A 13,757-nucleotide genomic window follows, 5' to 3' on the forward strand; every position below is an offset into this window, starting at 1 on the left:
TCTAATTTTTCTCCTGGCTTAATTTGGTTCCATATGGAGCCATTTTAGGGGGTGAGTCCAAAAAAATTCCTAAATTTATTTTTCCCCACATAAATTTGGACCACCCATATATTTATATATATATATATATATATATATATATATATATATATATATATATATATATATATATATATATATATATATATATATATGTGTGTGTGTGTGTGTGTGTGTGTGTGTGTGTGTTATCTTTCACAATGTCTATTGCAACAAATGTTATTTAATGACAATAAAGCATATATTATCTTATCTTATTACGAGAATCGAATTTGTTTAGGTTTGTCTCAGCGCGGAAGCTTGATTTTTTCTAGCTATATCTGGCCATTTTTAGGTATTGATTTGAGCTACTTTTTCTTGTTGAGTGTTGGCAACATTGGTCCTGCGGTCTGAATTGAGTGGAAATTTTTATTATATCTTGGTACCACTGTTTCAACAGTTTGAAAGTTAGTCTTTGTAGATGTACATTAGGTTAATATTTTTCTTGTACTTACTCTAAATTAAAAGTGATATTTGTGTTGAAATTTTTAATGGGAAAAGTACGTTAAAGTGAAATGCTATATAGTCAAAGGGAGGTAAGAAAATGTCATTTTAAGAGAAATGGAAACTCAGAGTGAACTCCCGCTTGATGAACAGCCAGTATTCGTAAATACCAGTGATTCTAATAAGGACCATTCACAAATCCGGATTCGCACACCTGAGGTGAGTTATATAAACTTTAGTGAATAAAAACTTATATCTCAAATTTACGATTCCACGAGCAACATGTGTTAAAATTATTCACAGTTTTGGAATATTTCCAGTAGTTACATCAGACAATATAGCGAATCGAGATTAGGGTTGATAGTTTTGCGGTTTAAAAATGTAGGCTATATTATCTATGAACATACAAACACCGTTAAGAAAAATGTGGCTTAATGCTATGAATTACTACCGACCACAGGTTGGTGCGTTTTTCACGTCTTTTATGTTCATACCCATCGTCGCTGACACGCCTGTACCCAAAGAACGCATTTTTCGTGGGTCCCTATGGTTTCCGTCCCTTGATTCGGAATAGTTGCAATGGTATTTTGTAGTGACCACCTGTCATAGGGTCGTTAGTGTTTTTCTCTCGTCTAATCGTTTTAATCAATGTGTTATAGTATAAAGAATTTGCCGATAGCCATCTTTGTCCCTGTAACTCGGTCAAGTCGGAAAACAAGCGAACGTGGTAATTAAACGTACTTAGCTTCTCTCTTCTCCGCTATTAATGTTCGCGCAAAACAAGGTTTCCGGTTTGTGAACGTGTAGTATTTATTGCGTTTATTTTCGTATAAATTTTCGCCCTAACGTTCAAAATGGTTACAAGTACAGTTTACAGACTAGTGTTCGTTACTTCAATGAACGTCGTACCCCTATTCTCGTTGAGTTTCGCGGTTACCCGGCTTCACATCTTTTAATGACAACACTCACTAGCCTCTTTAAAGCTCGTGCTCACTAATTTTGTTACGGCATCTGCTCACTTCAACTCGGGATCACTACACTCAGTGGAGCATGCACTTACTTGTGCTCGGATTCATTACTTTCAGTGGTGCAAGAGCTCATTATTGTCGTTGAAGTTCGCGCTTACTTGGACACGGGCTCAGTACACTCGATGGAGCTTCATGTGGGCTCAGGTTCATTACCTTCAGTGGGGCTCTTGCTCACTGTTGTCGTTGAGGCTTGTGCTTACTCAGGCTAGTATTCATTCTTTAATGAGGCGCATACTCAGTAAGCTCATGGAACATCGTGCTCACTAATCTCTTTCGGGCAAACACTTAGTTGGCTCGAGTTCACTAACCTCAATTGGACACGTGTTCATTCGAATTCAGTCTCACTTCCCGTAACTGGACTCGAGCTCAAAACCATCAGTGAGGCTCGCGCTCACTAATTTCGTTCGGGCACGTGCTCGCTTGGACTCAGCCATACGACCCTTCAATGGGGCTCGGGCTCATTCTGATCACGCTTACTAATTCCTTTTGTCCTTACTTCAAATGGGCTCACATTTTGGTTCACTTTCCTCAACTGGCCTCGTGCTCATTATTCTCATAGGATTTGCACTCGGGTCAGTCCATGTCAATTCATCCAGGTCATGAAACCCATAGTCTCAGAATGGCATGAAGATTTTTCTGTTTACTCTACTTGCCATCCTTATTTATCACACCAAATTTTAATATGATATCTTATATACTTTTTTAGTTAATTTTTTTTTAGTTTGGTAAAATATACGTTTTTGTTGTTGCCGAGGGTTAAAGAGATTACGACATTGATATACTAAAGAGATCATAACTTTGTTAATTCTCATCATATCACAATGATTTTTTCACTAAAATGATCATAATAAGATACAGAATAAGGTAAAAATACATTCAGTTACTTGTACCTGAATTGTTGTAGTAAATATTACCTCAAACCTGGATATTACGATTTTTTTAAAGAAAAAACATAAAATTTTAAAATACAGTAAAAACTTAAAGGCACTACATAAACCAAAGTATTTTATATGTATTTATAAGCCTAAAGGCATGCGCTAATGTGTTCCGAAAGAAAAACTGTGGGTTTTTAACTGCAAATATTTTTAAACCATTTATCTTTAGGGTACGGCCAAGTATTTCAAGAAAATCGTAGACCTTCACGTTGGCAGCCCTGGCGTTGTCCCTAATTGTCACAGGGACATGAACCATATCTCGTTACAAAGCTTATGGAACACAGATTCCAACAAAGTAACTTTTGTGCCCCCTTGTTTCCAACCCACAGAAGAAGAAAAAGAAGAAAATGGCTTTTTTCAAAAAAAAATATTTTGTCGGACTCTGGCAACACTGTTCATTGTCGTACGCAGGAAAACAATTCTCGCATACACATCAGACATTGAGTGGAGTCATATAAAAAATAAAGGGCCTAGGTGCAATAGCTTGCGAGATAAAAATTCGAAATCTCGTATATACTATGGTCAACCTGTATATATTTTACGAAAGAACTTTGGTCTACCCTCAGGTTGCCAACCCTGGCGACTTCCCTAATTGTCACAGAGACGCGAATGATACCTCGTTGCAAAGCTTACGGAACATTGCTTCCAATGAGGTAACTTTTGTGCCCCCCCCCCCCCCTGGTTCCCAACCCACAAAAGAAGAAGAAAATAGCTATTCACTATGAGTTTAATGAATTATACATATTCATCACATACAACAGATTGAATATAATCAGTGAACAAAAAAGAAATTACCAAATCATCTTAAAGTCCTGAAGTGGTTCATTTACTATTTACACCATAGAGGTCCTGAAGGGGAATTACAGAAAATGTTTAAATAAAACACTAACAACATTTTATTTCTGGGCTTGCATTTGTTTGAACATCTTGTTGCACTGAAGATTGATTGAAACTATTTCCTTTTCGAAAAAATAATACATTCTTCCGGATGCTTCTGTGACTGGGAGGGGGAGGGGTTAGGTTACACATGAAATTGTTGCTCATAGGAATCCAGCAAACATCTTCTTTTGGGGGCCAATGAAAAGATGGAGCAGGCTCATGGGGATGCATAAATTTAATTTTAACGTCTCCTTCATCTTCATGTTTTGACAAAACTAATCCAAAATACCACCGGTCATCATAAAGGCATGCAATGTAATTGTGCACACCCACAACAGGCATTTTCACCGAATGATTTTCTCCAGAAAAGTTGAATATTGTGCAAAAGTTGTCATCTAAACTTACTCGTTTTGTTCCAGTGGAGTCTTCAGATTTGGGCTCAAAGTGATGAAGACTACGTGTTCCAGGTACTGTCCTGGCTTGAGTGAAACGCCCTTCTAAGTTTTTTCGTGCCTCTATCAAGGTTTCTTTTCTAATCATTGTGAACTTTATATTTTCGTTGAAAAAAAAAAAAAAAAAAAAAAAAAAAAAAAAAAAAAATCGGAATTATCAATGGCATTACCAGGACTACGTTGGAGACTTGCTTTTGTCACGATGCTCTTGACAGTGCCACCTATACCGTCACAAGGAGACTTCCCATGGCTGGTGGCAAAAAAACACCATGTAGCTTTTAATCCAAAGTCTTTTTCATGAACTCATGTGGTTCGGATTCCACGTTAATCAGTAGGTCCACGTCTCATATAGCCTCGCTGCTGAAAGGGACGCTAAACTGAAATCAACTCAACTCAACTCTTTTTCATGAACCTGAGGGCTGTAGGATTCGCACTCCTCAAGATACCGAACGAAATTGCTACCTAAACTGATATAAGATTCCAACGAACTGTTTTGATTTGTGAAATACTTTGTGAAACAATCTTACTTTCTAAATACATTAAATATATTTTTAATTTATTAAAAACTAAGACAGTTATCGAAAGCGCTTATGAGTAAAAATAATAAAATTATATTTTGGTTATTTGATTTTAAAGTTTACAGTAAAAGCTTATGCGCAGTTGTATTAGTTCTAGAACATTGATAAATTTACTGCAGCTTAAATAATTTAACATCTTCAGCTTGATTAAAATGTCATAATTTCATTACGCCTTACATGTAAATCATTCAATGAGTTTTTCAGAAAGTAAAATGTACACTAGTTTAACGCTTAGAAAATGCCTGACTCATTCCTTTCTCTTAGTGCCAGTACTTCAAACCTCTGTTGCTCGGCTCCTAATGAACCTAGGCTGTGCCTCCCCATACCGAATCCGTAGGAGAAAGTGATTTTTCTTTTATGACAAAGAACAGTGTTGCCAAAGTCCCACAAAAGTCAAAGATGATTTTCATCTTCTTTTGGGTTGGGAATAGTGATGGGCAGTGGGAATATTCCCGGTGGGAAGGAATTTAAAAATGGGAATATTCCCGGGTTTTTTCCCTGGCCTATAAATTCCCGGAAAGGAATTTATTTACTTTATCTTCCAAATTATAAGAACCATGTGACTAATTACTTTATTTTAATATATTATGATTTACTTCCAGGTTTTAAAGAATTTGGAGGTTAAAAAATTTAAAATTATTCGACGGTACTTTATATAACTAATATATGATTTTTTAAAGTTCCATTTCCATTCCCACTAAAAAGTAAGATAATTGTTTAGAATTGGGGGGGCCAAAACTAGCAAAAAGTAGGATGATTTATGGAAGAAATGAGTTGATAGTGATGTTCAAGTAGTCAAGAAAGTATAGAACACATTTTTTTTAGGGCAGTAGGGGATTTATACAAAACGGAAAGGTAAGTGGAAGTGATTTATGTGAGAAAAGAAAGTGAATTGTTGGTAGCGAAGATAGAAAGCAACGTGCCATGCGGGGCTCTAACCCGCCTTCATTCGCTAACGCTCGCTCTGCAACGCTGTCTGAATTTAATGGTGGTAACGTAATTTAACACATGAAACCATAAAACAAACGCATCGGAATAGAATACCGCAAAAAAGTAGGTGCAAAAGCTGCCCCCGAATGCTAAAGAACAGCCAAAATTAGCAAAGTACTAATTTACAAATGATGAAAAAGAGCCATTTTGTTAAGTAATTTAGAATTATGTAGAAATAGAGACGAAGTAGTATTAATAAACCCTGAATCACCGTTACTGATAGACGTCGGTCTGTCTCCTCTCTCTTAAGGCCAATCTACACCATAAAAGATCTTGTACAAGATCTTGTAGCTGTCATAAAAAAACCTTGAAACCCAATCTTTCTATTTACTGTCTACACATATCAACTTCTTGAAAGCAAGAAAGACATTTCCACCCATGCAGCACTGCGCTCTAGTGGACAAATAGTGAACCTTCTCATTACAGGGTTCTGCCTGGATGACAAATGGGTTTACCTGAATCACCTGAATGAAGTCTATCTATATATTGTATTTTTCTTCACATTTATGTGGCTTTCAGATATTCACTATTTTTAATTAAGAGTTCAAATACAGAATTACACACCTCCAATTAAAAAAAATCCTTACATTTGACCTTTGTCTAAACAAAGAATCGCAAAATTTGAAATATTAAAGAAATTGGCCTTCATTCCCTCTTCAACATCGAAATTTTGACAACGCTGCAGCATGTGTTCAGTTATTTATAACAAGGAGTTGATATGCCGAGTTTCACGTCCCTTACTTAAGGGATTTCTAAAATACTCTCGGTAAAACATTTGAACACCCATTACCGCTTCCCCATTTGAGTTCGTATTTTAATTTAAAATCCTTTCTGATTCCTTGCTATCATATTAAAATGATTTTTCTTCCAAATATCACATTTTTTAGTATATTAGTATGACCTGGGCCAGTGGTGTAACTACAATGGAGCGAGTGGAACAGTTGCTCCAGGGCGCACAGTAAAAGGGTGCATGTGCGAACGGACTTTATGCAAAGAACGTTTGAAATCATTTCAAAAGGTACGCTATGACTATTAGCAATTAATTGGCAACAGCCGATACCGGAGGCGGATCCAAGAATTATTGAGGGGGCGGGCAGGTTTGAAAAATAAACTTGAAACATTTTTCGATATTTGGTTCGCTAACTAAAAGTATGGACTGCAGTGCTTCATAATTCGTATTTATCTCCACCCTTCTAGAGGCGGCACTGAGGAGTGGCGAACGCACCCAGAATCTTCCTTTTGAAAGAAGTTTTATATATATTTTTTCCTACAGCCTTTAAACAAGCGCTCCGTTAGGGACTAATTTATATATTTTACTCCTCATGGAATATGGATTTCTCTCAGGATTAGAAACCTGCTTGTGTTTGATTATTTTTGAAAGTATATTTTAACATCAAAAGATGATATTATATTACGAACGTTTCTATTCTATCCATTAATTAAATCACATCGAAAAGTGAGACAAGTGTAATATCAGAGAAGGGGGATGGAATAACGAGTCAGTTGTTACGCCATGCCAGCTCTGTTGGCCCGTGTTTCACGATGCGAGCAGGTGTTTTCACGATTCATCTTACGAATATCTCCCAAACCGTTACTCCCTGTTAAAAATCTTAGTGAACCTTCTTTGTAGAAGTAGTCTTAGAAATAAAATGAAAAACGAACAAACAAGCCAGACTGTACGATAACGAAGATATGAGTGATACCGTAAACGCTTCCAGAGGGAGGGGGTCTCGATTTTTACAAATATCCCCTAACCAGTTACTTCCAGCTATAAATTGTACTGAATCGTATTTGTACTACGTAATCTTAGGGGGGGGGGGGAAGAGTGAACGCGCTAGGGTATATAGTAACGAAGATATGAGTGATGCCATAAACGCTTCACAGGGGGGTTTAGGGGAATAGCGGGATAAGCATCGGGGAGAATTTAGGAGAATTTTGAGAAATTATACCTTTACATGTGTGCTAACGATTGGTAGATAATTCATCTTGCTACAAATTTGTTCTGACATTTTCCCTTCATTGACCGGGCTAGTGGGCAATATATATATATAACCGGGTCACGGATAATTCGCAACAGAAAATGAAAAGGGGTCAATTTCCACCAGGAAAGCAAAAGGAGATAGGTTATTCGTTATACGTACACTATACCTAAAAGAAAAACACTTGTAGATGAAATATAAGCTTTAGAAATATGAACTACTACTACTACAACTATTATATTATTACTATTATTATTGACCACATAGGTTCGGAGGCCAATTCACCAAAATCTGTTGACTCCATTCTTAGAAGTCCATTATTATTATTATTATTATTATTATTATTATTATTATTATTATTATTATTAGTTTTGAAATACTAACAGCTGAACTTCCTATTTGCTACTTATTTCCTATTTTGATGAATGTTGAACAATGACTTATGAGAAATGATAACTTCGATTAAAATTTATTGCGATTACAGAATTTAGCTTGAAGTACCGTGATGAATTCAATATGCTATTTCGATGACAGCAGAAATTATATTCTTTTGACACACATATTGCTGTTCAGGGTGGCTTGGTGAACATTCCAAGTGTCTGGGGAATATAGAAGGGGCACATTACGTAAGCGAATATTCCCAGACCAAGCTTTAACACGGCAATACGCGCCGGACACGTAGTACTATCAAAATAGTCCAGAAGTTCCAGCTCTTCCTCTGAATTATCTTGTATTAATTGATGCACATCTGCTATGAGAAGAAATGCCAATCCATTCGTTTTATCGCAAAATAGACGAATATTTTCATTGCTCTTGTACCGTTCTGTGAGTCCAAGCTCTTGGACCTTCCTTCATGTTGACTGAGTCAGATGAAAAACCCAACGGTGTATACGACTTGAATTTCCAAAAGTTGCTTTTACAGCCGCATTTCCTCTATCTTGAAATCCATAACCACAGTTACAGGTCTGGATATTTACTAAATTCATTGCACTGATGCACCACCACACGAAACAGTTCTTCATATGAATTTTGTGTGTTGCAGTGCATTAAGGCGTAGGCCTACACCTAGTGAAGGAAGTCTTACCTCAAATAACATATACGTGATTTTTTTTTTTAAGGAACCATTGAAAAAATGCCGTCCACCATCCATGTTTCACTTCTCAATAGCTCCATATGGCTATATTTAAAGACGCTTATGCTTTGCCTCTATTTAGTTCAACAAAGGTGAAAAATAACCGTGACAAAATTTCCTATATGATAATATTTCTGTGAAAGAATTACTGGAAATTTAATCTCTTGTCTCAAATACGATATCTAAAATAGGGCTATGTAACTCATTATTTAATAATAGAGGAAGCAACTACAGTTTTAGAGGAAGCAACTACAGTTGCCCTGTACAAAAGCTCCAATTTAAGCAATACTTTACATGCAGTAACATAACTATTCGTTTTTTCACGAAGCTTTGCAGCTCTTGTAAACAACGCAGATGACAGTGTGTAAATGTTGCCAACTAACAGACTAAAAAGTTTATAGAAAACCTCGAGCTAACAAATTAAGAAACAAACCGAAGAGCGGGAGATTGAAAATGAAATGGCATGGACTTCTGATAGATTACCAAGATGCATTTTCTCTCTCCTGAATCTTTGAAGCAGCATATAAATATAGACACAGAACACTAGGAAGCATGGCTGCCCGCAGCGGGGAAGGGGCAAAGGGGATGTTGCCTCTCTGGGTTTTGAAAGGTTTTTGGAAGTGCATGTCAAGACATACCATGATACGATATGCATAAACCGACTCGCAAGAAAACGACAGTTGTTCTTTGTTCAATGACGTCACTCATGATGAAAGAAACAACTGTCCATAGGCGGTCAGAATCTCACATACAGATGTATGTATGAAATATATAGCTGACGTATATAATATACGTATACATGTGTAGTATACGGAAGTTTGTTAGATGTCTGACACCCTGCAGCGACATGATATAATGTCTAAATGAGAAAAAGGCAGTAACTATGTAGTATATGGATAACGTATGCTCCGTACAGATTTCCGTACTAATCGTAAGGATTCCATATATTTGTACAACATACCTCTGTCCGAATAACGGATTTTTCTCAGTGTACACATAATTCTATACTATATGCAATAGTATCATATATACTTTGATTTTCATATTTATATTGTCAATGTAAATAGCAGCAATACAAAATATCAATATGAATATTAAAATACTTGTATGTCTTTTTGTAGTTTCAATCAAATCATAGGGTCAGATAATGGGGGATCAGGGCCGTCTTACGCATTCTTTTGCGTTGTTTGCTTAATATATGGCCAAACATGTCTTGAGGCTGTGAACTGTGGAACCTTTTACGTACTGCGAGCAGTGGCGGTTTTAGCGGGTAGACACGGGGCTACCCCAAAATATATAAAACTGAAAATATATAAATACTAAAAGATATAATAAAAAGTAAATATATTTTCACTTTTTCTATTAATGGTAAATAATTATTTAATAAACAGCATCAACAACTACTGTAAAAGTAATTTCCTATTGTCATTAATCAATCGAATACGCGAGGAGCGGACCTACCCAAAATTAAAATCCTAAAGCCGCCCATGACTGCGAGCTTTAGCATGTTGGAGGTGAACTACTGGAAAACAATACAATTGAAATGACTTTATACTAGACCGAAGTAAGTTTGTTTTATCTTTGTTTCAGCTATAATGTCAAACGGTTTACTTGCAACTGAGTCAGTCAATTTTCAATTTCTATGCAGTTAGCTTTCTTTCTTTTTTTTCTTTTTCTTTAATCACATTCATTTTTACTGATATAGATGTGAATAACGCTGCTAATAAGAGAATAGTATCTAGTTATTTTTCCAAGAAGTACAAGTAGAATAACTTCTAAAATTTATGATAAAACTAAAAGAAAGAGTTATTCTTCTTACAGAATTATTGCGAAAAATTGAAATGAAAGTTTTACGTCCCACGTTTATGCCGGTTAGGCTAAAGGAGACGGTGATGAGATATGAATGAAATGGTGGAATGAAAAAGTGGGAGGAAACGGGAGAACCTCGAGAAAACCCACCCCACGTGTTTGTCCACCACAAAGTCCACACGGCGCGAGCTGGGGTCGAACCAGATACCCCAAGCAACGGAGGTGAACGCTCTACCACTGAGCCACCGCAGCTTCTATCTACAATCAAAATATAGGCATAATTAGAATAACTGCAAAACCTAAGGATTTCTGCTCAAGTACAACCCTGAAAACTATGTACATCGGTTCAAATTTCCATTTAATCTATCATATTATATATATATATATATATATATATATATATATATATATATATATATATATAATATTTGGTGACAATTAGTTTATCGGAAAAAACATTATTATTATTATTATTATTATTATTATTATTATTATTATTATTATTATTATTATTATTATTATTATTATTATTATTATTATTATTATTATTAAAATTAGTAATTCTGAAAGATAATAACTTCGATTAAAGCTGCTATGATTACAGAATTTAGCTTGCAGTACCATCCTGAATTCAGAATGCTATTTTCATATCTGTGAGGAAGCTAAATTATTTCGATGCCTACATTCATGGAACCGAGCTGTTAACAAAAGAAGAGACACTTGTTTTCCCTGGCAGTCGTAAAAATGTGTATTTTGGCTCTTCCCCCTCCAGTCCAAAAGAAACCGTTGTTTCGGAAGCGGCGCAACTGGATTTTCTTTTATGTCAGCGGGAGGACGATAGCAGGTAGCAAGCAAGACGGCCCAAAAAGTTGGACACTGTTGAACTTCTTGCAAGATGGAAGAAATGTTTTATGACCCTATCAAGACTATGTTTACACGGGGAAATATGGTAGGGTTTCAAGATTTTTTTTATGACAGCTACAAGATCTTGTACAAGATCTTTTATGGTGTAGATTGGCCTTTACTCGAATTTCTTAAGAAGTACTCGGGCTTCTTTTACATGTGAATTAACGTATGAAATTTCGAGATATAGGTAGAATGAAAGGTCGTGTATGGCAATGGTACGTGCTAAAATATAAGGATAAGTAAGTATCTTGCAAATTTTGTGAACATAAATATGTATGCACAAATGTTGATAAATTAGTGAGACATGTATCTTCTAGCATTTACCCGATGTAATTAAATTTATAAATGTTATAAACCAATGTGTTTATAATATCAGTAATAGAGTCAAGTTGAGCAAATCCACTTACATATAAATTTAAACTGTTACTATATAATTTTTTCACACATATTTAATTGATAGAACATATTGTAAATATACATACATTTATGCGTACTTTCTAAATATAATAAAGTGTTAATAAAGTAACATAGTACCGTTCAGAATATACATTATAAAGAATCCCCTGTGGACAACAGTAATAATACGCTGTGATATAAAAATTAATTCAACTTTGAAATCATAATATAGTAATAGAATGCAATTTTCTTTCTGATTGGACATAAATTCCCATTTTGGGAATCTTCCCGGGAATATTCCCGAAAAATATCTTCCCGGGAATTTACCCATCACTAGTTGGGAACCGGGGGGGCACAAAAGTTACCTCATTGGAACCAATGTTCCATAAGCTTTGCAACGAGGTATCATTCGCGTCTCTGTGACAATTAGGGAAGTCGCCAAGGTTGCCAACCTGAGGGTAGACCACAGTTCCTTCGTAAAATATATACAGGTTGACCATAGTATATACGAGATTTCGAATTTTTATCTCGCAAGCTATTGCACCTAGGCCCTTTATTTTTTTATGTAATTCCACTCAATGTCTGGTGTGTATGCGAGATTTTTTTTTCCTGCGTATGACAATGAACAGTGTTGCCAGAGTCCGACAAAATTTTTTTTTTTTTGAAAAAAGCTATTTTTCTTCTTCTTCTTCTGTGGGTTGGAAACAAGGGGGCACAAAAGTTACCTTGTTGGAATATGTGTTCCATAAGCTTTGTAACGAAATATGGTTCATGTCCCTGTGACAATTAGGGACAACGCCAGGGCTGCCAACGTTGAAGGTCTACGATTTTCTTGAAATACCTAGCTGTACTCTAAAGATAAATGGTTTAAAAATATTTGCAGTTAAAAACCCACAGTTTTTCTTTCAGAACACATTAGCGCATGCCTTTAGGCTTATAAATACATATAAAATACTTTGGTTTATGTAGTGCCTTTAATTTTTTACTGTATTTTAAAATTTTATGTTTTTTCTTTAAAAAAATCGTAATATCCAGGTTTGAGGTAATATTTACTACAACAATTCAGGTACAAGTAACTGAATGTATTTTTACCTTATTCTGTATCTTATTATGATCATTTTAGTGAAAAAATCATTGTGATATGATGAGAATTAACAAAGTTATGATCTCTTTAGTATATCAATGTCGTAATCTCTTTAACCCTCGGCAACAACAAAAACGTATATTTTACCAAACTAAAAAAGTATATAAGATATCAAATTAAAATTTGGTGTGATAAATAAGGATGGCAAGTAGAGTAAACAGAAAAATCTTCATGCCATTCTGAGACTATGGGTTTCATTTGATGTTTTAGCTGGATGATTTGAAATGGACTGACCCACTCAGGTTCACTCTCTATTTTGCTTGGACTTGAGGTCATTTGCCTTCAATAGAGCTCTGGTTTATTAGTTTCAGTGGACCTCTGGATTTAGCGCATCAATTTCATTTGTTCTCGCTCTTACTCAAGCTCGGCCTCCCTATCCTTAAATGGGTTTGCGGTTTGTCTCACTTCCCTCATCTGGGCTTAGGCTCACTAATACCCTGAGATCGGGACAGGACGTTTGGGCGCGAGGTACATAGTAAAAATCACAATTTACGACGTATAAAGTAAGCTAGGCACTGAAAACTAAGCACGAATCAAGATATATATATATATATATATATACATTTCCTACACTTCTATCTTTATCTCACCTCATTTATCTATCTCTATCTTATTTATTCATCTAAATTACATACTTTAATGCGTTTGTGGCATTTGTTGCCTAACCTCGTTATGGATTGATTTTTCACTTGTTCACGATTCTTGTACTTCAACATGTTGATTTAACTTTTGTATTAAGAAAGTTAGGAAATGAAGGAATCAGACGAACTGTTAATAATTTTAATTAGAACTTATTGATTTAATTTTTGTATTTTTTTTTTTAAGTTAATAGTTACATACTTACGAATATTAAAATTTGTTTTCTTTCGTATTATGTTTGCCAAATTTTTCTCTTCCTTAAGTCCAATAAAGAACTGCCAATAAAAGATTTCCGCGCACTCAAGTTGAGGGAAAGATGTTAATACAGGATGTCTAAGACATTGAGTTTAAGAACTGCAGTGTGCCGT

General features: G+C 35.4%; 1 protein-coding gene across 1 annotated transcript in view; it reads left to right on the forward strand.

The window, feature by feature from the left end:
* The first annotated feature begins 449 nt into the window (after positions 1–449).
* The window catches only part of LOC145685958 (uncharacterized), a 93,863-nt gene continuing 80,555 nt past the window's right edge, over positions 450–13,757 (forward strand). Inside the window, exon 1 of the mRNA XM_081758744.1 lies at positions 450–741. Coding sequence (XP_081614870.1) covers positions 640–741 — 102 coding nt within the window. The 5' untranslated portion in view covers positions 450–639. The remainder of the gene's footprint in view (positions 742–13,757) is intronic.

This window comes from Thermobia domestica, chromosome 5 (genome assembly GCF_964235325.1).
Source record: "Thermobia domestica chromosome 5, izTheDome1.hap1.1, whole genome shotgun sequence".
In the NCBI taxonomy this organism is placed as follows: domain Eukaryota; kingdom Metazoa; phylum Arthropoda; class Insecta; order Zygentoma; family Lepismatidae; genus Thermobia; species Thermobia domestica.